Source organism: Physeter macrocephalus, chromosome 2 (assembly GCF_002837175.3).
Source record: "Physeter macrocephalus isolate SW-GA chromosome 2, ASM283717v5, whole genome shotgun sequence".
Taxonomy (NCBI): Eukaryota; Metazoa; Chordata; class Mammalia; order Artiodactyla; family Physeteridae; genus Physeter; species Physeter macrocephalus.
The window spans coordinates 29456499-29482293 of NC_041215.1; the positions used below are offsets into that span (position 1 = coordinate 29456499).

At 46.5% G+C, this 25795-nt stretch overlaps 1 protein-coding gene across 1 annotated transcript in view; it reads left to right on the top strand.

Moving 5' to 3' along the window:
• The first annotated feature begins 423 nt into the window (after positions 1-423).
• The window catches only part of MARCO (macrophage receptor with collagenous structure), a 32036-nt gene continuing 6664 nt past the window's right edge, over positions 424-25795 (top strand). Inside the window, exons 1-8 of the mRNA XM_024115060.1 lie at positions 424-532; positions 12953-13054; positions 14174-14326; positions 14844-14918; positions 19370-19468; positions 19576-19611; positions 20108-20206; positions 20300-20362. Coding sequence (XP_023970828.1) covers positions 424-532; positions 12953-13054; positions 14174-14326; positions 14844-14918; positions 19370-19468; positions 19576-19611; positions 20108-20206; positions 20300-20362 — 736 coding nt within the window. The remainder of the gene's footprint in view (positions 533-12952; positions 13055-14173; positions 14327-14843; positions 14919-19369; positions 19469-19575; positions 19612-20107; positions 20207-20299; positions 20363-25795) is intronic.

Genomic DNA, 25795 nt, shown 5'->3' on the forward strand with positions numbered 1-25795 from the left:
TCGGAGGAGGCAGGTTTCACTGTGGGTTGGAGAGGTCCCACGACCATAAGCTGCGTCTGGGATGATGGCAGAGCCCGGACAGATGGAGAAAGCGTGGGGGGTCATCGGCTCTGCTCTCATGGGCCTGGGAGCAAGGGGTGGGTTCAAGGACCTGTGACTTGTGTCCCAACTTCCCACACCCCCTTTAACAAGCAACTGCACTAAGCAGGAGTTCCACATGTGCATTGCCCATTTTTGAGAAATGCCTAATCCTGATCATGTCAGGAAACATTTTGCAAATTCAGAAATCAGAGCTAAGGGAAGTGCTGTGTGCTCCACCAGTAGCAGCAGTAGTTAAAAGGGAACAATCTTTCCCCGAGTGGTTCCTCTTGTGGAGAGCATTTCTGCTGGCTCCAGGACTTTGGCCATCTATAAAGCTTAGCAATGGAAAATGAGGAAATTCTCAAGGAGAAAGAGCTCTCAGCTAGCACTGGAGAAAGAACGGCTCTGGACCAAACCATGCTGTCTACAATGGAGACCTTTGAACTTAATGGTAAAGTACTAAGCCCCAGTAATGACATTGCCTGTGATGCAGTCTTTCGCTTGGTAGCATAAGAGTAGACAAGTCCATTGAAAGTCTAGGTCTGCACCTTAGAGAGTCAATAATACATTTCTGGAATGCTTTCATGCTTCCGTTGGAAATTTGTATAATGCTAGTAATAGATGCTGTGTCTTTAGCATACAGGGGGTTTTTTTTAGCTTCATGACTCCTTTAAATTGTATTTAAATATTTTCCCTTCAATTAATGCTAATGCTTATTATACGTCCCTCCTTTTTATTAGTGTCGCATTCTGACACACAGATTATGTTTGTGACGTGTGTGACGAAAGGACGATGCAAAACAAGAGGGATGAAAAAGTTCCACAAAACCGAAGCCAAGTGTCATATTTATTTAATGCAATTCTGTTAAAATTCTTTAAGGTGCCTTCTGTGAAAACTCATGTGTTCCTCAGGGAGTGTGTTCTCCATTTGATGTGGGCTAGGGTATGTTATAGCTTCATAATTAGTTTGTATTAGATTAAGCTCAGATTTTAAAAATTCAGTCAACTGTTGTTTTATTTTCTCCCTCAGTGTTACACGGGTGATGCATTTTTTTAAATCTTCTAGAATTTGTAGCATTCAAAGTCACTGGCGAGTGCTTCCCAGAGGGGATCTCTGTTTATATATATTTCAGAACATCCTCTTGGGATTGTCTTCCAAGCTGATCAGTCTTTCCCACTCCCACTCTCTTTTCTGGAGACGGTATGTGCAGGAACAACTGCAGCTCTGTCCCCTGGCCTGACTGTCCCTCTCGCCCAGGGTCTGTTTGTTCAGGTCAGTGGCTGGAATTATGGGGGTACAAAGATTAAGGGTCCAGTGTTCTGCCTTCAGGTGTTCACAGTGGGGTAACAAAGAAGGCAGGAGTGCAAATGACTTGAATAATTGTTGGTTATTCAGAACTTTGGAGAAGGCAGCGTTCTGGACGCATGGCTTTTTAAGATACCAAAAATGTTCAAGCAAAGTCAGGTGATCAAACAGATTTGGCACCTACTCCATGCTGGACACTGCACTGAGCACTGAGAAAACAGACATGGATCAACCCGGCCTCTGGCCCCAGGGAGCCCACAGTCATGTTGGATGGAGGGAGGCAGAGAGAGCCTATCCATAACCCATTTCTATACAATTCCTTACTGGCTGTCACTGAGATTTGCACAGGACTTTATGGACAGATCTAAGCTGATGTGGGACCCTGGAGGGCAGAGCTGAGACCTCTTCTAAAGTTTAATGGATAACAAGGATTCATTAGAGAAAAGAGATGGAGGCTGGAACAGGGGTAGAGCACAACGTGTTTATGATACCTTCCCAAGGAATATTCAGAAAAAATACAAATAGCTCCATATTGTTGGGTCAAAATTGGGTGGGGAAGCTCAGTGGGGATTGAGGCTAGGACCAATTAATTTGGACTTTATCCTGAGGGTGTCTACTGAAAAAAAAAATAAATAAAGCACAATGTGAGAGACGTGAGTTAAGTTTTATTTGGGACCAAATGAGGACTATAGCCCAGGAGACAGCATTTCCGAGAGCTCTGAGAAACTGCTCCAAAGAGGCAGGGGGGAAGGGCAGTGTTATATATGACTTCAGTGAGGGGGGGTACGTGCCGTCGAGCACACATGTTGGCAGAGGCTCGCTGCTGGTCACAAGGGGCAGGTGTCACTGCTCATGGTGTTAGTGCTTTTCTAAATCCGAGGAGATGCAAGAAATGGGCTCATAAAATCTTCTCCTGAAAATATCTAACTCTCTGAAGCCCTGTTCTCCCAGTTTTTGCCAGAGCGCAGAGGGCCTCATTCCTGCTCTCCGCCCTGAACTCCTTTCAGGGGGTGTTGAAGGTCAGCCACTGCAGCGGCTCATGATTTAATCCTTGTAGAGGTAGATGGCAAGTGCCAGTTTGTAAGCGGCAAGGGCCATGGGGAGCTTTGAAGAGTCTGAAGCTGGGCTGAGAGGCAGGGATGTTCACTTGAGATTACTCACCCTCATAGATGGGGGATGAGTTGGAAAGAATAACCCTGAGGACAGAGAGGAGCTTGGCAGCAAGAGATGACGTGAGGCAGTGGGTGTGTGGAAGGAAGAGAGAAAGCGCTGGAGAAATTTTAGAAGTCAAATCAGAGATCTCCCCGGTGGTCCAGTGGCTAAGAGTCCACGCTTCCCATGCAGGGGGCCTGGGTTCCCTCCCAGGTCAGGGAACCAGATCCCACACGCCACAGCTAAGATCCCACATGCAGCAACGAAGATCCCACGTGCTGCAATTAAGACCTGGTGTGGCCAAATAAATAAATAAATAAATAAATATATTTTTTAAGTCAAATCAGTAGGACTATAGTGGGGGGACAAGGTAAGTGAGGATGATACAGGAGTCAAGGGTGAATCCCAGATTTCTGACTGGGGTTATAGATACCACGAAGGAAAAATCTAACCCCAAACCAAAATCGCTCCAGTTTGGATGGAACACTTTTCCTCAATGCATTCACAACTTCTGTCTCCCGTACAAAGAACATATGGAACTTACTAGATAAGGTGCCATCATGGACATTGCTCACTGTGAGGCTCTGTAGCACAGTTACCCCCTCAGGGCTTACTGAGATGAAAGAAACTACTTACTTTAGCACTAACTGGCTCCAGCCTCGTTTACCTGTCTATCTCTCTATTCATCTATCTACCTACCTAGCTCTCTGTAGGCTGAAGATGGCTTTAGTCTTCTGAAGAGGCGCCACAGACTGCTGGCTCTTGCTGCCCTGAAGGTCCAACGAAACCTCAGGTCTTCCCTTATGAACCAGTATCAGCCCCTCTCCCCTTCAACAATGGAGCATTTGAGCTGGAACGAGAGAATTCACATTTGTTCCCGTGGACCGTATCTTTCTGGGATGTGCTCCTTTCACCTTCTTGAGAATATGAGCATTTGTCTGGCTCAGGTCTTCCTGTCAGTCTCCTGATGTGTCTGGTTTCTCAAGTTCTGTTACCACATTGGCAACCTTTTGCCAGTCTGTGGAAGGTAATCTGGCCCTCTCACCCAAAGCCCTCGACTATTTCAAGTCTCACACCTTTCCTCATGATATTTCTTCCCACCAATTTCCATCTGAAGAACATCCTTCCTGACAGAGAAGACCCCCAAAAATACAAATTATGAAAGAAATTTATGGGGTTTTTTGTCGTTTGTTTTAATTAACACTAAGCATTGGCCCCAACATTGGACCTAGCTGTCCCTTCTTCCTGCTCTGAAGTTAATTTTAAATTTTCTGCTAACAAACCTTAACCCTGGGGTCTATGCAGGGTCAGCCTTGCTGATATGACTACTTTCATTTCATGTCATTGTTCTGACTTTATTTTTTGTCGTGTCACTAGTTCTTAGAATTTTTTAAAAATCTGACTTTACCCAGAGGTGTTTTTTCACTTTTTATTGTGAAACAATTGTAAATTGTAAAAATCTGACTTTACCCAGAGGTGTTATTTCACTTTTTATTGTGAAATAATTGTAAATTTTTGCAATTGAAAGTTGCAAAAAACAAATGTACAGGGAAGTGTTTGTGACCTTCACCCATTTTCCCCCAGTGGTAACATCTTGCATAGCTCTAGTACAATATGACAGCCAGGAAACTGATGTTGGTAAAACCCACAGAGCTTATTTAGATTTCTTTAGTTTTACACACACTCATTTGTGTGTGTGAATGTAGTTCTCTACAATTTTATCAGTTGTGTATACTTGTGTAACCACCACCAAAATCAAGATATGGATCAGTTCCATCACCACAGAAATCTCCCTCATGATACTTTTTCATAGACGCACATACCCTCTCTCCCTGCCCAGCCATCACTATCCTCCAGCAACCACTAATCAATTCCTCCTTTCTATAATTTTGTTATTTAAAGAAAGTTATCTAAATAGAATTACACAGCATGTAACTTTTTAAAGATTGGCTCTTTTTCACATAGCATAATTCCCTTGAGATCCATCCAAGTTGTTGTATGTATCAGTAGTTGGTTCTTTTATTAATGAGTATTATTCTATGATATGAATGTACACAGTTGGTTTAACCATTCACCCATTGAAAGACATTTGAGTTGTTTTCCCAGTTTTGGGCTATTACAAATAAAGCTGCTATGACCATTTACATAAAAGTTTTTGTGTAAGCACAAGTTTTCATTTCTCTGGGATAAATGCCCGAAAGTGTAATTGCTGGACTCTAAATATATGTTTAGTATCACAAGAAGCAGCTGATCTGTTTTTCCAGTGTGGATGTACCATTTTACATTCCCACCAGCAGTATACAACTGATTCACAATCCTTGCCAGGAATTGGTATTATTACTATTTTTATTTTAGCCGTTTGGATAGACATGTGATAGTGATACATCATTGTAATTCTAATTTGTGTTTTCCTAATAGCTAATGACGTTCCTAATAGCTAATATCTTTTCATGTGTTCATTTGCTGTTTGTACTCCCTCCTCAGTGAAATGTCTCTTCATGTCTTTTGCCAGTGTTTTAATTGGATTGTTTGTTTTTTGACCAATCTAAACTAAAACTAAACATTTTGAGAATTCTTTATATACTCAAGATACAAGTCCTTTGCCAGATACAGAATTTGTAAATATTCTCTCTCAGTCTGTAATTTGTCATTTCATCCTCTTAACAAAGTCTTTTGCAAAGCGAAAGTATTTAATTCTATTGAGGTCCAGTTTATTGATTTTTCCTTTTATGGATTGGGCTTTTGGTGTCAAGTCTGAGAACTTTTCACTTAGCACTGGGTCCTGAAGATTTCTCCTATGCTTAATTCTAAAAGTTTTACAGTTTTACATTACAATATCTTGGTTCATTTTGTGTTGATTTTTTTAATAAGATGTGAAGTTTAGGTCAAGGTTTGTGTGTTTTGCTTACGGATGTCCAATTCCTTCAACACCATCTGCTGAGCAGTCTCTTCTTCCTCCAGTAAATTACTTTTGCATCTTTGTCAAAAATCAGTTGGGCATACTTGTGTGGGTCTATTTCTGTGTTCTTTATTCTGTCCCATTAATCTGCATGTCTATCCCCGCACCAATACCACACTGTCTTGATAATGTAGATTTATTGTAACTCTGAACATCAGGTAACATTATTTCTCACAATTTATTCTTTTTTCAAGATGATTTTAGCTATTCTGGGGCTTGTGCCTTTCTATATAAATTTTGGTATAAATTTATACCATCGAAAACCTTGCTGGGATTTTGTAGGAGTTATATTACACCTCTAGATCAGTTTGAAAATTGACATCTTTACATCTTTATGTTCAGTCTTACAATCTGTGAACATGGTATGTTTCTGCATTTATTTAGGTCTTTTTTTTTAATGAGGATTTTGTAACTTTCAGCATACAGATCCTGTATACATTTTGTTAAATTTAATATCTAAATATTTCATTTTCTTTGGAGCAATTGTAAATGCCATTTTTTATATAAATGTATATATTTATTTAATTTATATATTTTTGGCTGCGTTGGGTCTTCGTTGCTGCAAGTAGGCTTTCTCTAGCTGCGGTGAGGGGGGGCTACTCTTCGTTGTGTAGCACGGGCTCTTGGCTCAAGGGCTTCAGCAGTTGTGGCACGCTGGCTCAATAGTTTCGGCTTGCGGGCTCTAGAGTGCAAGCTCAGTAGTTGCGGTGCACGGACTTAGTTGCTCCGCGGCATGTGGGATCTTCCCAGACCAGGGTTCAAACCCATGTCCCCTGCATTGGCAGGCAGATTCTTAACCACTGCGCCAATGTGTCCCGCCATTGTGTTTTAAATTTCGATTTCCACTTGTTTGCCAGTTGTATACAGAAAAAGGGAGTGAGAACAGACATCCTTGCCTTGTTCCCAACCTAAGGAGGAAAGTTTTCTGTCTCACCATTAAGACTGAATGTAAGCTTTAGATAGCTTGCTGATGCTCTTTTTTTTCTTTCTTTTTTTTTTTTTTTTTTGCTGTACGCGGGCCTCTCACTGTTGTGGCCTCTCACTGCTGTGGCGTCTCCCATTGCGGAGCACAGGCTCCGGACGCGCAGGCTCAGCGGCCACGGCTCACGGGCCCAGCCGCTCCGCGGCATGTGGGATCCTCCCGGACCGGGACACGAACCCGTGTCCCCTGCATCGGCAGGCGGACTCTCAACCACTGCACCACCAGGGAAGCCCGATGCTCTTTCTTTTTTTTAAACTTGAGGATGTTCTCTTCTTTTTTAGTTTGCTGACAGGTTTATTATAAATTTGTTATTTATTACAAGAGTGATAATTATGACAATTTATTATGAATTGGATTTTGTTAAGTGCTTTTTCTGCATCAACTATATGATTATATGATTTTTCTTCTTTAGCCTATTGATACATGGATTACATTGATTTTCTAATATTGAACCAGTCTTGCATACCTGGAAATCCCATTTAGTCATGGTATGTAAATCCTTTTTTTAAAAAATAAATTTATTTATTTATGTATTTATTTTTGGCTGTGTTGGGTCTTCGTTTCTGTGCGAGGGCTGTCTCCAGTTACAGCGAGCAGGGGCCACTCTTCATCGCCGTGCGTGGGCCTCTCACTGTCACGGCCTCTCGTTGCGGAGCACAGGCTCCAGAAGCGCAGGCTCAGTAGTTGTGGCTCACGGGCCCAGTTGCTCTGCGGCATGTGGGATCCTCCCAGACCAGGGCTTGAACCCGTGTCCCCTGCATCAGCAGGCAGACTCTCAACCACTGCGCCACCAGGGAAGCCCCTGTAAATCCTTTTGATGCATTGCTTGATATGGTTTACTGCTATTTTGTTGAGAATTTTTTTTTTTTTTTTCGGTATGCAGGCCTCTCACTGTTGTGGCCTCTCCCGTTGCGGAGCGCAGGCTCCGGACGCGCAGGCTCAGCGGCCATGGCTCACAGGCCCAGCCGCTCCGCGGCATGTGGGATCTTCCTGGACGGGGGCACGAACCCGTGTCCCCTGCATCGGCAGGCGGATTCTCAACCACTGCGCCACCAGGGAAGCCCTTGTTGAGAATTTTTGTATCAAATTTCATGAGAAATATTGATATTTAGTTTTCTTTTTGTACTGTCTTTGTCTGGTTTCCATATTAGGGTAATACTTATCATATAAAATGAGTTAGGAAGTGTCCTCTCCTCTTCTGTTATCCATAAGAGATTGATTGAACTTGATGCTAATTCTTTTTTTCAAGGTTTGTTAGGATATTTCAATAAAATCATCTGGACCTGGATATTTCTTTTACAGGAGATTTTAAATTACAAATTAAATTTATTTAATGGGCATAGATATTTATATTATCTGTTTCATCTTGGTTGAGTGTTTGTAGTATGTGATTTTTGAGGAACTGATTCGTTTCTTCTAAGTTGTGAGCATAAAGTTAGTAGTAGTATTTTCTTATTTCGTTTTTAATGGCTGCAGCATCTGTGGTGATATACCCTGTTTTATTATTGATATTGGTGATTTGTGTCTTCTTTCTTTTTATCTTTGTCCATCTTGCCAGAGCTTTATAAATTTTATTGATTTTATTCAAAGAACCAGATTTTTGTTTTTTATTTTCTCTTTTGTATTCTTATTTTAAATCTCATTGATTTCTGCTCTGGTGTTTATTATTTCTTTTTTTTCCTGGTTGTTGAGGGTTATTTTACTGTTCTTTTCTGGTTTCTTGAGGTAATTACTGATTTGAGATTTTTCCTCATTTGTAATGTAAGATTTTAGTGCTGTAAATTTCCCTTCCAGTGCTGCTTTAGATGTAGCCCATAATTTGGTATGTTGTATTTCCACTTTCATTCAGTTCTGTTTAAAATTTTTTTTTTCTTTGAGACTTTCTCTATGACCCATGCATTATTTAGAAGTTTAAAAAAATTTTCCTAGTGTTTGGACATTTTTCTGTCTGTATGTTATTAATTTCTATTTTTATTCCATTATTGTCAGAGAACATCTGTAAAATTAAATTTCTTTTACATTTTGTTGAGGTTTGTTTTATGACCCAGGATATGATCTTAGTAAATATTCCATGTATGCATGGAAAGAATGTGTATTCTTCTGTTGTTGCATGGAGTATTCTATAAATGTTAATCAGATCCTGTTGGTTCTTGGTGGTGTGCAGTTCTTCTATACCTTTGCTGATTTTCTATCAGTTGCTGAGAATGGGGTATTAATGTCCCCAATTATAATTGGGATTTGTCCATTTATCCTTTCAGTGGTATCAATTCTGTTTCATGTGAATAGAAGCTCTACTGTTTGGCTTCTTATAGACAGCTTATAATTGGGTCAAGCTTTTCCATTCACTTTGCCAATTTCTACCTTTTGCTTGGTATATTTAGACAATTTACATGAAAGTAATTATGGGTATGTTAGGCTTAAATCTGCCATCTATTTTGTATTTTCTCTGTTTCTTCTGTTTCCCATTCATCTGTTTCTCTTTTCTTACCTTCCAATGGGTTACTTGTGCATATTTTTTTGAATTCTATTTTTAATTATTTATAAGATTTTTTGGGTGCTTCTCTTTGAATAGTTTATTTAGTGGTTTCTCTGGGCATTACAATATACATACATAACATATCACAGTCTACTGGTATCAACATTTTACCACTTTGAGTAAAGTGTAGAAATCTTATTTCCATTTATGTCCTTTTATTATCTTCACTTTTTACAATGAATTGTCTGAGGTATTTCCTCTGCATACACTGAGAACCACATCAGACAGCATCGTAATTTTTGTTTCAACCATCAAATGTGATTTTTAAAAATCATGAGGAGAAGTATGGTCTAATATATGGTCCTGTAATTTACCCATTCTTCTTTCCTTTTTCTTGTTCTTCCTTTTGGAAGTGCCAAGCCTTCTCTTACTATCATTAACATTCTATTTGAAGAACTTCCTTTAGCCATTCTTTAAATGTAGGTTTACTAGCAATAACTTCTATTAGTTTTCCTTCCTCTGAGAATCTCTATTTCCCATACATTGCTAAAGGATGCATTCATGGTTGACAATTCATTTCTTTCAGCACACAAAAAATATTGTGCCACTTCTAGCTGATCCCTGTGGTTTCAGATGAAAAATATGCTGACATTCCAAATTGGCATCACTTTATAGGTAATGTGTCATTTCTCTCTGGCTGCTTTCAAAATTTTTTCTTTTTCTTCAGATTTTTAATTTTCTTTATGTCTAGATTTTTACCTATGTGTCTTGGTATGGTTCTTTGAATGTACCATGTTTGGGATTTGCCCAACTTCTTGGATCTGTAGGTTTATGTCTTTCCCCAAATTTGAGAAATTTTCAGCTACCATTATTTCTTTGAGTATTTTTTCAGCTTCACACTTTTTCTGGGACTTCAATGATATAAGTACTATGTGTTTTTTTTTTCTTTTTTATTGACCCACCCATCTCATAGGCTCTGTTTATTTGTTGTTGTTTTTGTTGATGCTTTTCTCTGTTTTTCAGATTGGGCAATTTCTATTGTTCTCTCATTTAGTTCCATCTATCTATCAGTCACTGAAAGAATCAGTGATTCTTTCTTTTGTCATATGTATTACACTATTGAGCCAATGTGGTGAGGTTTAAAAAAAATTTTTGTGTATTGAAAGTATACAATTTCCATTTGGTTCTTTTATATATTTTTTAAAAAGTTTTATTTGTAATTACTCATTAAGGCATTTTTGTGATGGCTGCTTTAAAATCCTTATTGAATAATTCCAACATTTGTGTCATCTCAATGATTTTAGGTTTGGGTTTCTTCCATTTATTAGATAGATTCTGGCTCATTTTTGTGGGATATGGTTCCAATCACAATTTAATTTTCAGAGCCCTGACCATGCTATTCTAGTCTGCTTTGTTCCCTGTGCTATTGGTGTTCTTGCCCCCTTCTGGTGCTGCCTGCAGGGGCAGAGGACACTGCTCTACATTGCCCAGTGCTACTAAGTAGAGGGTGGGAGACCTCAAACTCACAGGGCAGAGACAACTTCCCTGGGCCTCACCAGTAGCCCAGTGCTGGGGATGTGGGGAGAGGGGCTCCCGCTTGATCTCCACTAGTGTTACAGTAGGAGAGAAGTACACCTACCAAGCCATCTTCTGCCACTTGGTGAGGGGTTGGGAGATGGAAGGCCTGGGAACCCTAAAATTTGTGTGCAGCCTTTTTTCTTCACTGAGCTCTTTTATGGAATTGAAATTTTATTTCTCTCTGGAGCCATATTTTCACTGTGAGTCAGACAATAGAGCTGTCAAATTTCTAAAACCTGCTTCCCTAAAATCTCCACCCAGACTAACCATAGGTTACTCCATGTAAGCTCATTCTTATTCACCTGAAGCTTTTTTTTTTTTTTAATTTTCATTCTCTCATCTCAAGCAACTCTTGCTCATTGGTCAACCCCAAACCAGAGTAGATATTTCCTTGACAGTTTCTTCTAACGACTAAGAGATGAAATGGTCAACATAAAGGTAAAGAATTTATCAGATCCTCTGCTTTGTATAGAGTGAGTTAGACAAAGCTCACAGATTTGAAGTTCCCAGTTTCTAAAATACCTTGCCTCTATGCCAGGTGATAGCTCTGAATTAAAAAGCATTCTGGGCCTGAACTACTCCCATTAGACTACCATGTCTGTTTTTCCTCTCATCATCCTTACTCAAATGCATTGCACCATTGTCCTACCATGTAACTGGAAAATATCTGTATCTTCCGTGCTGGCCTTCACCTCCACCTCTGACGTCTGTGGTACCTGTGTCTCTGAAGCATAATTTATCTTTCTATTCCCATCACATGCTATGTTTCATCATGTGTGGTTGCTGTCTATGAGATTGTATTCACCATCCACCATCTTCTATTAAATGTGAGGCTTCCTCTGCATGTTATCCATCCTCACCATCATGACTATATGGACACCTGAGGTCCTAGGTTGCATTCCTGATGCTCTCCCAACACTTCAAAATGTTCAACTCTGTACACGTTCAGCACCCAAACCACTCATTCATCCATTCACCTAGCCCGTCACCATCTTTCCAGCACACCATTTTGGTGCTGGAATGCAGCCTAAGAAACTTCCAGGCCGTATAGAGGAGACTGAAACATATATACAGTTCAGGTGCTCAGGGCCACAGTGGATAAAAACACTGATGTGGGGAAGCAGAGCGAGGTCCCACCCAGCCGAGGGGAGTCTGGGAATCTATCTTGGAGCAGGAAAAGATCTACTGTGCTCCCAAAGGATGAGTAAGAATTAGTTATGCAGAAAGAAGGAGGGGAGGTTGGGTATTCAGAGGAGATACTCTGCCTGAAGTCACAAGGGTGTAACCACAGTGGTCTGGCCTGACCGTTGGTCAGTGTCAGCGAGGAGGTGAGGTATGGAGGTGTGGCCATAGGAGAGGGGGCTGGAGGCCACGCTACATGAACCAGCAGGGGAGGTGTTTGTCCTGAGGGCAGTGAGCTGAAGGGCTGAGGGCAAGGGGGTGACTGGAGCAGGTTGTGTGCTGGAGAACTCACTCAGGCTGCTGTGTGGGCCTAGACTCCAGGGGTGCATGGGGGTGGGGGGAACACCCTGTGCTAGACTGAGCATAACCACTTGTCTTTAAGGAATACGAGGCAACTATTAAAGAGAACCGTTAAATCTCTCTCTACTGAGAAAGCTAGAGGGCAGTCCATGGAAAAATCCTTCACTGCAGAAAGCACATGTGCTATAATTGATATGTACTGTAATATGTAATTGTAACATGATATCATTAGAGGAAAATTAAAAGAAAAAAAAACAAGTCTATCTAGGAGGATATGAGTTTGTAAGTTTCTGAGAGGAAGGGGAGATGGAAGGAAGGCCACAACCCAGAGTGCTAACAGAGTTTACCTCGGAGGGTTAGGACCTCAGGGGATTAATTATAAGATTCTTAATCCTTGAAATGCACCCCATATTGTTTGATACATTATATTAAGCATGTTTTACCTTTGTAATTAAAAAGAAAACAAAGGCCTGGATGTGATTTCCAGATCTCGTCTTATAACCTCAACTGTTCCAAACCCCACTCATTGTTTATAAAACAGGAACAATCCTCCTCCTCCCAGAATTTTGAAATTGAAATATGTTAATTCATCAATTTCTCTGATGCACCTCTGTTGAGTAACCCCTGTGGGAGGTTCCGTGCTGGGGCTTCGACGGTGAGCAAGGCTGACTGAGGACTGTGCCCTTCCAGCTAAGGACGTGTGCACAGGGGCTTTGTGCCCAGCCACACAGACGAGGGGCTGACAGTGGCACCTTCTTGCCTTGTGGCAAGAAGGAGGATCAAGGGGAAGATTTGGGGGTCGTGGGCGTTTGTGTCTTTCCCCTCGTGGGACCCCATGGGCAGCCCCCTGCTCAAACAGAGGGGATTCGGGTACAGGCTGGGGCCCCCTGCTCTCTGCCCTCTGCAGCAGCTGCTGTCCGCCTGGGTTGTGTTTCAGATCCAAAGCCCAAGAAGAGAAATGGGATGAACTGCTTCATGGTCTTGCTGGTCATCTACCTGATTCTGCTCACCACAGGTGCTGGGCTGCTGGTGGTGCAAGGTAAAGCATCTGGGTCCTGTCTGGTCCCTCCTGGGGTGACAGTGTGGCCCGGCCCGACACGAGGCTCAGGTTCACAGGAGAGCCCTTGGGGCCACTGCTGCCTGTCTGCTGGGAGAGAGTTCTCAGTCCCTGGGTGGTCTGAATGGTGGGGGGAGAACAGGGGGAAGCAGGAAGGGGAGTGTGTGTTGCATGTGTGTGTGTGTGTGTGTGTGTGTGTGAGAGAGAGAGAGAGAGAGCGAGAGAGAGAAGAGGGCAGTGAAAGAACTAGCTTTCAGGATTTACAAAAGTAGTTTTAACCCAATGACGACAGAATGGAGAAACGTGTTAGAAATCTTGACAAAAATACTGTGGACAAAATAGCTATCTGAGTCTAAATCAAGTGTACTCTGAAGCATCCCTGACAGGGCTCAATTTGCATGGCTCTTCTTTTGGATATTACCGCATAGTGTACCTGTGGCTAGGACATTACTGCACGGACCTTTCACCCTTTTCTCCCAAATTCAGTGGGAGGGCACCAAGCACTGAAACAGTGAAAGATGCAGTGATCTCACAAGGATGTGCCTTGTGCACCTCACATCAAGGATTCCCTGCCTCTGAATGGGAAGTAGCTTTGTTGATCAGAGTGTTTCATTTTAACATGATTTGACTTTCAAAGCGCTCCCAGTCCAAATGGTTAGGTCATGAAGCAATTCCATCAGCAGATAGTGAAGTCACTCAAGAACGCCGTGTGAACAGTTGTCCTAAACACAGGTCACACGCATATGAAAGTCACACGTGATTAGGCCAGGTCAGCATATTAGTGGCCACGCTTTCATGTCCAAGCATGCACAAAGCTCCTAACTGCATGCAGGTTGTTCGTGGATGCAGTGGTTATACAGGGTGTAGGTATGTTCTGTGGACGTGTAACGTCATATCTGAGTGTGGAGTGCACGTGTGCAAGATACGGACAAAGTTCTGTGTGCTCACTCTAGGTCCTCACTGTACACTAAACACGTGCTTACCTGTTCAGGACACAGAGTTATGCACATATGACACAGAATGTCAGGGTTACGCTCAAGTGCCTCAGGCTTTAATGAAGTCCCTAAAAGGGTGCTGCAGGCGTGGCGGTGGGGTGTCCAGTTCTGAATCTGCAGAAGCGGCTCCGGGCCCTGGAGATGCCCTACAACAATCAAACGCTGGCCCCCGAGCATTTCCTGCAGGCCCAGCTCGTCCGCCTCCGCACCAGGGAGGAGCACCTACTACGACGGGTGGACAACTTCACTCGGATCCCAGGTTGGCCCCTCCCCCCTGGGCGGGGACTCCCCAGAGAGGCCGGGAAAGGGGGAGCGGCTCGTGAGCAGACCAAGGGGCCTTTGGACCTGAATTCCTTTCTCTGTGCTCGTATGAGAACGTGGAGGCCATCGAACTCGGGTCTGTCTGGCTCAGCCTCCCTCGGGAACCATCATCCGCACAGCTGTGTTTCGCTTGCTGGGCCGTGAGCTCCTTGTAGGAAGGAGCTCCGTCCTGTCTTGTCTGCCTTCCACACGGTTCGGCTGGTCCTCGGTGCCCAGTGACACTCGTTAAGTGAATGGTGGTGTGAGTGGCATTGTCACCCCAGCTTGTTGGTTGGGGCATCGGTGCCTCTGTCCCTTCTCCTCGAGTCTTCCAGGTCCAAAGGGGCCCAAGGGTGTACCTCGCCTCCCCCGTGTGCCAGGGCCACCGGCGGAGAAGGGGGCCCCGGACGAGATGGAGCCGCAGAAACCTGCCTCTGTCTGCCGGCCCCATAATCCTTTTTCTCCCCCTTGTCCAGGCTACATTCTGAACTCCTTCTCCTTTCCAGGCCCCCCAGGACCCCGAGGTCCACCCGGAATCAAGGGAGAGGCAGGTGAGCAGGGGCTGGGCGTGCGCTCCCGCATGCACACGAGGCTGTCTCGGAGCGGCTGCAGGGGACCGCAGGCACACGCGCCATCCCCTGGGTCTGAACACCCAGTGGGGTCTGTCTGTGAGGGAGGTCACCTGAAGTGAGACCCTAGATGGGCTGGGTTACTGGCAAGTACCTGCATCCCAGGGAAGACGCCTAGGTGTGGCTGGAGGGGTGTGGACACTCCAAGCCCCTGCTTGGTGCTCAGAATACAAGCCCCTGAGCATCACCGGGAAGAGTCAAGCTCTTTGGTCCAGACCCCAGAGTCTGACACATCTGCCTTCACCATAGACTGGCTCTGTGACTTCGGGAGCGTTCCCTTACCTTTCTGAGTCTCAGTTTCTTGGTCTGTAAAATGGGGATAAGAGTGCCTCAGAGGGTTACTAGGAGGTTAAAATAACGAGTCAAAGCACACGATTGTCTCTCCCTTTTAGGTTGTGGCCTTAACCCACCCAGCGGCCTTACGAATGGCCGTGGCAGAGCTGGGTCAGAGAGTGTGAGGGCTTGGCTGCCCCTGGCGGGGTGGGGCGGGGGGCTCCATCACTGTTACAGACCAATCTGCTCTTCACTTAGACTCTCAAACCTCCAATCCCTGGAGGGGCTGAGGCTGCCGAGTTGTAAAGATGCAAAGACAAACGTTACTGGAGAAAAAAGCAAAATGAGAGGATTTGCAAGAAAGGGGGAAATAAATAAACCAAGAGCCTCTCAGCCCCCAGGCCACTGAGAGAGAATGAAAAACACCACCAATTACAGAAGGGAAACTTGATAAAGGGGAACTCTTTTTCCAGCAACGAGTTTTTGGAAGGACTTTAAGAGAAGGCGGAATCCCAAACTACCTAGTGTTAGGTCACCAGCAGGGTTTTTCAGGGGGAGCTTTTCAGGGGGAGGATGATTAGGAGGAGAGTTTAGGGACACACACAGGCACTCGAACGCCCACGTGCTCACACACACGTGTGCACACATGCACCAGCATACACGTGTTCACATGCACACGTACACTCACATGCATGCAGGCCCACACACGCACTCACATGCACTCACCACGCAGCCACAAACTCACTCACACACGCTCACTCGACCTTCAGAGCCAGAGTGGGGCAGGGTCACTCAGAGGGTGGTGGGCCACCAGGCATCCCAGGCATCCCAGCTGTGGCCCCTTTTGTGCAGGGGAGCAAAGGACGGGAATGGGAAGGCTAAGGGCAAAGCGAGAGGGGGAAGAATTTCCCGCCAGGTACAGCTTGTGGCAAGCGGGGACGCAGGCAGTGCTGGGGGCTCAGAGAAGAAGAAGGTGAGGGACCGAAATGGGGCCTGAGGTGGGGCCTGGGGGAGGAGGGGGGACCACTGGCAGAGAGGGCAAAGGCACTGATTCCAGAAGGAGGACTTTAAGCATCTAGAGTCTTCCCTTGATGGCCAGTGCTTCTCAAGCTATGGGTCACGGATAAGAACCATTTGAGGTGCTTGTTTAGAATGCAGGTCTGTGTGTTAGAGATCGTGGAGGGTTCTGACCCTGGACGTGTAGGGCACAGGCTCTGAGAAGCACGGCCCGAGCGCTCTGGCTGTGACGGAGCACCTCGAGCTCCTGGTCTCTTGGCCTCCCAAGGGACCGCCTCAGGGTGGCTCCGGGTGCAGCAGGGGAATGAGGCTGTGGGGCCAGTGGGCTTGGCTGTCTCCCCCGCTCTGTGCTCGCTCCCCTGTGTAACTAGACACGTTACCTGGCCTGTTGAGGTTTAACCTCTTCCTTTCAGCAAAGAATGGCAGTTACATTAACAATAACAATAACAATTAAATTACACACGCTTTGCAGGACAGCTATAAGGGTTGCAGTTCATGTGTTCAGACTCTGCTACATGGTAGGTAGTGTCAGTGATCCTGTAAACTAGAAAGGGGAGGGCTTCAGTTCCAAGATCAGACGGAGCTGGGTGCTAATACAGCTCTAGCTGTGTAACCTCCCCGAGCCTCAATTTACTCACCTACAAAAGGGAGATAACAATAGCAACCTTCGGTGAGGATTGATTGCAACAGGAATAGGAGACAGAAGATTGTGATACTGTACCTGGCATGCAGGAAATGTTTACATTAGAAGAAACTGAGGGTGCCCGCCATCAGGAAGAGAGAGCCCTTTCAGGGATGTGTCAGCCCTCCTCAAATATTAGAAAGGTTCCTGTGGAAGAGAAAATAGACTTGCTCTCAGCGGTACCCCGCAGAAGAATGGAGGCCAACGGGCAAAGGTTTCTGGAGAACCAATTGTGTCGAGGTAAGGGAGGAGCAAATAGTTAAAAGACTTGGGCTGCCGCATGATGAGACGGGCAGGTGGGGGGGTGGGGAAGAGGGGCTGCCGAATTTTCCTCGGCGGGACTGAAGGGGGATCCTTGCACCAGGCGGGTGGTTGGACAGTTGACCTGTGAGTATGATCCCAGAGGTGGCCCTCCACATTCCTCTATGGCCCAGACCGTCTCAAGGTGGCCCTGCCAGCCCCACAGAGGGGATGACAGCCAGGCTTTTGCCCGTGGAGTCTCAGCAACGCTGTTTCCCATCCCGCTCTCGCCCGTCGCCACGCCCAGACTCGGGCCCGGAAGCAACGTGTCTGGCGAGGGGAAATGATCAGTTTCACTTCTGCAGAAATCAGGACTCTGACCTACCCCTCCTCTTCCCAAATCTCTTTTCCCAAGATCACCAGATCTCTCTGACCCACTGCCAGCGGACGGGGCTAGCGGACCAAGTGGGACCTGCCCCAGCGGCATTGAGGTCTTCTGCTCTTTGTCCCAGCAGATGGGTAAAGCCACAGTGATGAGGTTCCAGGGGACACATCTATTTCCCTCACTCCGTCTTTAGCTGGGACGACGGGCAGGTGCTGAAGTCAGATGCAGCTGTGATTCCTCAGGTGCCGCCAGACTCGGGTCCTTTCCCCGGCACTGCTTCGCTTCCCAAGGTCGTAACTTTTGATAGAGACACGGAAGTCAGAGCAACACAGACTCGGGCCCAGACCAGTCTCAAGAAACCTCGTGCGGGAATCCCCTGGCGGTCCAGTGGTTAGGACTCCGTGCTCTCACTGCAGAGGGCCTGCGTTCAGTCCCCAGTCAGGGAACTAAGATCTCGCAAGCCGCGTGGGGCAGCCAGGAAAAAAAGAAAAAGAAAGAAAGAAACCTCCTAAAGCCACACCATTGCCTTAGCATGATGGCCCTGGCTGGCCCAGAGCAAGAGGGCACCAACAAATTCCTCCAGGGAAATCATCCCCAGCCTCGTTTGAGAAGTGCCATTTGGCCCTTCCACTCACGTGGATGCTCTGAACGACCCAAAACTTGTTTGCTGTTTGCGCCTGAGTCTGTTGTAAGGGACTTCAATTGTAAACATGTTCTTTACGGCTCTTTTGTCTTCCATCAAGGAATCATTATTCTTCAAGTATCGAAACCGCCTCAGAGAAGCTAATTCCCAAGCCTTGCACCTAATGTCACTCAAACCTTAGACCCAGAGAGTTCTGTATGACAGTTGCTCCTTTCCCTCCACTCCAGACCACTTTGTCTACTTTTCCTAAATCACTAGAGAGGAGGCTGGGCCCCTTCTGAGTCCTCTCCAGCTCTGAAATCATGAAAATAATGGAATGGAGCCCTTTAACCAAATTCCATCCCAACAAGCTGGTCCCGGCCCCTGAGGGAGTTGCTTGGGGTGGAACTCTGCTGATGGTGGGACCTGGCTGGCTTCCTAAGCCAGCGGGTCCCGATGAGCAGGCCCTGTGCGGGGCGGCTGGCAGGTTTGGGCAGGGGTTGCCGAGCCCTGCCTAGGGAGGAGCCTCCCTCGATTGATATGCCCTGAGCAGGGGCAGAAAGGAGAGGGAGACGCGGAGGACCAGGAGAGGACAGACTGGGGTGAGCCCGGAATGCTGCTGACAAGGGAGAACTCTGAAACCTTGGCCACCAGGAAAGCCAGGCCCTGAACCGCTAGGGGGATAAGTGCTGCCGCAATGTTTTCCTCTCCATCAGTGCCTCAGAGCTTCTATTCTCAGCATTTGGGATCTGCTTTCTGGAATATTCAGATTTCGGTTTGGGAAGTTTGAAAAAATAATTCCCCAAATTCACACACTGAAATAAACCAGGCAGTGCTGGATGAGCCTGGGCTGTGGTCCCTCCTCCAGGGACCAGGTCACTCACCAGGGCCCCGAGAGCCCGGCTTCTGGGAACTTCTGCGGCCCCTCAGCCAGGCCAGGTCACCTCATCCATTTTTCATGAGTTTATGTCTGGTCTCTGGGCAGGGTGGTGTGCTCCTTGAGGGCAGCCATTGTATCTTCCACTTCTGGGCACCAAGTAGGAGTTCAAGGAGTCTGAGTTTGGAATTTGGGTGGGACAGGATGTGTCAGAGGTGGACGTGGCAGCCGGGTTTGCCCTCCTCCCATGTCTGACCACAATCTCTTGGTTTTTCAGGAAGAAAGGGAGACACAGGCATGAAAGGAGACATGGGGGTCATGGGACCCCCTGGAGCCCGGGGGGATAAAGGTGACTCAGGGATGCCCGGTTCCCCAGGTAGGAGTCTGCACAGTCAGGTCTGTTGTCCTGTGGGTATTCCCTTTTTGGCCGGCGGGCTGAGCTAGAGGGAAAAAAAAATCCCTAAGAGTCCTTCTGTATTTTAGGTGTGGCTGGAATTCCTGGACTCAAAGGAGATCAAGGTAAGAGCTGTGGGAATTGGCATCATTCCAGCTACCGCTGTCCCTGGGCAAAGTCAAGTTCAGGACCTGACTCTACGATGTCTTATTTCATTGCAGTGTTAACCCAGAACCTCTGGGGTTTTGTAAAACCTGGCCTGTCCTAAGAGGAACAGAGCAGCTTTGGAGGGCAGGCCTAACTGATATTCTTTTTTAGAGCTTCATTCCACGCTGCCACCCAGGGGTATGAAGCAGGATGCTCACACCCAGAGTTCCTAGTAAGTCCATAAACCTCAAGCTCTGCAGCAGTGAATGGAAAAAATTAATAAATTGCTGAGACTGTCATTTTCCTCCCACTAATAGGGCTAGTTCAAGGCGTCTAGAGTTTAAGCTGCCCAGGGAACATATGAGGTGTTAAGAGATGCATGTGCCACTGCAGAGAAGAGGTGTGTTGAAGGGGTTAGTCAGCCAGGTCCTCTGCCAACCACCCCCAGCCTTTCATTCATGACTTAACTTTCAGGACAGCCTGGAGCCAAGGGTCTTCCAGGCTTTCCAGGAGCTGCGGGATCCCCGGGTGCCAAGGGTGAGCCTGGCAGCGCTGGTCCCACTGGGCCCATAGGTGAGGTCCTGGGTCCTGCGGTGGGAGTGGGCAGTGATGTCTGAAGACCCACCCAGCCCAGACCTCACACCCTCCATGGTATCTGTTGTCCAGGACCATCAGGGAGGCCCGGGAGTCCAGGAGCCGAAGGCGTGAAAGGAAGCAAGGGGGACACAGGTAACAGAGGGCATGGGTAGGCGGGTAGGTGGAGTTGCTGGGTGTCAAGGACGGACAGGGAGGACGATTACCTCCCAGCAGGCCCACCAGAAGCAGGCAGAGGGTCTCCTGGGCTCTGGCCCCTGACGCACCCGGATTAAAAAGGGCACTTTCCTCTGCCAGAACCCTCTGAGCCCAAGGCCCTGGGGCTGTTTTTCTGTGCCCAGAGTCCCTGAGAGGCTTTGAATGCCATGACCAAACCTCCACTGTCAAAGAGGAGAGAGGGGGGCGCCTCGCCCACACTGTCTCCTGGCCTGCGTTCCAGCTGTGCTCGTAGCACCCTCTCTCTCCCACTGACCTGCGGTGGGGTCCCAAGGGTCGGGACAACGGCTGGATTTGGACAACAGCTGTCGAGAAACACCTTCTTGCACATTCTCCCAGGGGGGCTCAGGCCGAGAGGAGTGACCCACAGTTACCCAACTCACAGAGACTAGTTCATAAACCACCGTGCCAACCTAGTCAAGGTTCTAAACTGTTAACGCCAGTTTAGTCTAGGTTATAAACCATCATACCAATGTGGTCTACTTTATAAAGAACGGTGCTTTTTCTAGTCGCTAAGTAAGTCCGGGCACCTACGATGGTCTAGAAAGTCTGGTCCACTGTGTTGCGTGCTGGACCCCCGTGATTCATAAGACCTGGCTCCTGCCTTCAGATGTGCGGGTTGGTGCAGGAGATAGGTAAATGGACTGTTGCCAGGTGCTGTCAGGCACACTGTGCTGTGGGTTTTGCATGGAGAAGTGCCACATGCCATTCAGAAAGCCAGGTGCAGGCCAGGAGGTATCGTGGCCAGTGCAGGGTTGTGAGAAAGGGCTGCGTATCTTCCAAGGATGTCTGTGGACAGTCACTGCCAGAGCAGAAGGTCATACTTGAGTTAGACAATCCGGATGCCTTCACCCCAGAACCATGTTAGAAACCTACACCAGGGGCAAGCCCTCTCCGTTTTCATTGAACAAGCGGTCAACGGATTGATTTTTTTAAACCAATGCGACTTGACCCAAGTCCTTCAAGTTCACAGTGGGCCCTGGTGGGGTTAGCAAAAGGTAGGCTGTGCAGGAGTGATGGAAGAGCTGGAGCTGAGTCTTGGAGGATGAGTAGAGCTTAGCCATGTGGGGAGAGGAAGGCAAGTCCAGAGAGAGGGAACCGAGCAGGTGAAGTCTTGGAGGGTGAGGGAGGGTTCTGTAGGTGCGTGTCCCTGGAGTCCAGGCCTAGGATGTGGTAGAGGCTCGGGAGCTCTGGCCGGAGAGCTGGGCCACGCCACCTCCTGAGCCTGGGACTCTGGGCCTTCGACCTTTGGAGTTTCCCTGATGGTTGTCAAGAGCCTTGGCACAAGCAACTCCTATACCCATGTCCTTCCAATCCATCCAGCCTCGGAGCTGATTTCCTTTTCACAGATGGTGGGTCAGTGCAGGCAGGGGCTCTGCTACCTGATGCCACATAAATGCCACTTGAAGGCCACCAGCAAGTCTCGCCTTCCAGAAAAGTTCCATCTGGGTGTGGTGGTCAGGTGACCCCGATTAATTGGCTGCCTCTTTCCGATTTTATACTTCCATCTTCCCTGACTCCAGATCTAAGGGTGCCTGACTCTGAGGCCTGAGGCTGTCTTACCACTGAGTTTTCTGCTTGGCTTCATGGAGGTGTTGGCTCTTCTCCCTCAGTTATAAACTGGGAGCCCCGCCACCCGACCCCACCACTGCCAGACTAGTGATTCTTGACTAAGCAAGAGTATGGGTGACAAAACATGAGTTTACCCACAAGGGGCACTGCACCCACTCCCCAGGCCCCTAAGCCCGTGTCTCCCACTGAAGGTGGAGAATCTTGCCTGCACTCTGCATCCCGGGAGGGTTTGCATAATAAGAGCAGCTCCTGACAACGAGCATTTTCATGACAGCCCAATGGAAGAAACACCCTTGTTAGTGCTGCTTCACAGTAAGGGATGCAGCCAGGGTTGGAATCCAGGCCTGGCTGACGCAAAGCTTGGGGCCTCATCCATTGTACTCTGTCATGCTGCCTTCCTCTGCGGCCAGCCTGAGCCCTCCCCCGCCCCCATCAGGGCACTCCCATATGCAGCACCTTCTCCCTGTACCCAAGTCCTGGAAGGATCAGCACAGAAGCTGCAGCAGCTTCTTCCACTCTTAGAAGGAAACACGGAGCTCTCAGGCCCTGTTATGGCTCTTTGTTATTTACCTAAGATCCCACAGACACTTCTGGCCCACTGTCTGGGAACCACTTTAACTCCATTATAGAATCCCTGCATATTTGGTGAACACCTTTATGGGAACCTCCATCAGTCAGGCCTGGTGGTAAATACCAACCAGGCAAATTCTAAGGGTTATTCCTTAATTCCGGCTGCCCAGGTAAACATGGTGAATTACATTTTCAGTCTGGGGCATGTGATGATTACAACAAATTCCAAATTGCATATGTTTCCCGCTCAAACCCAAACGTTTGTCTTGATCAAGTAGCTGATGGTCTACATAGACATCTCAGGAGGGAAGTCCCTTAGGACCATAAACTGGCTAGCTGTAGCCAGGGCTGTATTTCATCCTGAAGTCATATAGGGTAATGAACTTTTGGAAAGGTCAGATTCTGAAGTGGGAGAAGGAAGAGTGGGTTGTGAGTGGGAGCCAGATCATCTCCTCATGGAAGACAATATATATTCGTCAATGTCAGGATGTTGGTATTCCCCAAACTAGAGGTACTGAGGTGTTGGTTCAATTTTGATTCTATCAAGTCAGTTTTTCAAACTGATGTATTTCCCATTTTGTAAATAAAATCATTAATCTCACAGGAGACTATCTGGCAGTATGGGATGAAAACAGAGAAATTCTGATGCCTTGGCTTAACCTAGGTAACAGCTAGATCTCGTTATTGTGCATTAATTACCAAAAGTAAGAGGTCTGTTTAGTACTAATGATGCCTCCAGGCCAGGCACTGTGTTTGGGCCTTTCCTCCTGTGATCTTAGTTCACCCACACAGCTGAGTTTCATCATCCTTACCTTACAACTGAGGAAGCAAAGGCTCCCAGAACGTAAAACCTTTCCTCAGGGTCTCACAGTTAATATACACTGAGTCCAGGAGTTAATCCCAAAGTCTGATTCCAAAATTGTGCTTTTCTAAATTTTGTTGTGTAGAATAACATAGAGTATAGGACTCAGAGAAATCAGAATTGCCCGCACCTCTCACCCCACAGTAGATGGGTAAATCCTAGCTTAGTCACCACATCTTCCTGCTGCCGTGAACACTCACTAATTACACTCCAACCCATCCTGGTGGAACGTGTCCCCATGTTCACACCGCTTGAGAAAGATTAAAAGATGGCGAAGGAGAGACTCCTTCCATTCTGTTGGGAAGATAGACTGCATAGTTTATTTAAGTAGGACATTATCACCGAGAAGAACTTTCTGTAATGGTAGTTTCCTTCACCATTCATAAAACAGGGTTTTAGCAAACCCCCAAAACTTAGTTGCTTCTAAACTTTGATCTTTCAAACGATTGCAAAATCATTTGACTTTGGGGAAAAAAATTACAAAAAAAAATCCACAACAAAACGAATTTTAGCTCTAAATCCTTTGGCCATTTTGAAAAGGAAAGTTTGGAAATAAGGAAGGGCCCACGTCAACTTGTGATCATGGCATTTCTCTTTCTACCACCTCATCTCATGAAATGAAGTTAGACGCAGCCAAAACATTGTAGCTCCAAAATACCAATCTGATCAGAATTTCTGCATCTCAACAATCTTCATGTCTAAAATATATCAAGAATCTGAATTTTCTATTACCTTTTATGTTTTTCTTGAGGCAAAGCCAAAGTGCAAATAACTTGAAATCTAGTTTCTCATCTGTATTTTAAGACGTGTTTTACTTTAAAGATAAGTAACAGGGCTTCCCTGGCAGCGCGGTGGTTGAGAGTCCGCCTGCCGAGGCAGGGGGCACGGGTTCGTGCCCCGGTCCGGGAAGAAAAAAAAAAAGTAACAAAGAATAATCCATAATAGCAATTAAGCCCTATATCATGAATATAATTTCTCAGTTGATTTCATTCCCCATGTCTAAGTATTGACTTAGTCCAAGAATTTATTAAATTCTACCAACTCATATTACTAAATTGTCACTTAGAGTTTTCCTCTAAGTTTCTTAGAGACATCTGAAGAAGTCTACATGCGTCCCAATTTTGGGTCCCCTACCTACCATCTTACTTCTTGTTATACAGCTCAATTTGTTAGGTATTAAATTAACCCTAAATTTGCCAGGCTGCACTTAGCCTGTAAGTTGGGATGGTATTTAAGGAAGTTTCCTAATGTACTGGAAATTTCTACATTAAATCAGAGTGAGGAGGCCTGTGCATCAGCTTGGACTTGCCAATTAGCTAGGTGATGATGGGTTGCTTCAGGACCTCCAGATCCTTGGTTTCCTCCTCTGTGGAGTGTGGGGAGAGTTCTAGAATAATACCCAGGTCCCTGCCAATTTGCCAGCACTCTGGGTTTGAAACAGGCAATATTCCCTTCCAGCAGGGACCGTCTAAGATTTTAGGCAGAGCACCAGCTGAACACAAAACAATAGGAAGGCATGTGCTTTCTAACTAAACTATTTTCTTGGGGGAAAATTGTTTCCATAAAGAAGCACTTTGCAAATAAATATTTTGAGCCCTTTCAGCGTGATGAGTCTGTGACACCCAGGGAATCCCAGTTTGCTTGTGGTTAAGAGGACAAACCCAGCATTCATTCCCTTCCAGTGTAGGTTTATAACATGCACTTCTAAATTCTATTTTTCAGCCATTTCTCCTTCTCCCTGATCCAATCAGGATGCCGCCTTGATTTATAGTGAGGTCATTACCGGTCCCTGGATCCATGCACAGCCACTCAGCGAGCACCTCTCAGAGTCTAGCCCTGGAGAGAAATCACACCCCCCAAAAATCACATAAAACTCAATTCCAGTTTCCTTGCCTTGAAGAGGGGAGTTTTGAAGACATAAACCTACACCTACTATATACACATCTCAGAGGGCATTTTATCAAGGGCCAGTGGGTTACGGGAGAGCTCAGACAGGGGAGGGGCCGTGAGTTCCTCAGAGACAGGAAGCCTGCTTGGAGGACGCGGGCTGTGAGCTGGTCCCTGAAGATTGAGTGAGATGTGTTTAGGGCAATGGTTACTCAAACCATGGTCCCTGGACCAGCAGCATCAGAAAGACCCAGAAACCTGTTAAAAATGCAGCGTCTCGGGCTTCCCTGGTGGCGCAGTGGTGGAGGGTCCGCCTGCCGATGCAGGGGACGCGGGTTCGTGCCCCGGTCCGGGAGGATCCCACGTGCCGCGGAGCGGCTGGGCCCGTGAGCCATGGCCGCTGAGCCTGCGCGTCCGGAGCCTGTGCTCCGCAACGGGAGAGGCCACAACAGTGAGAGGCC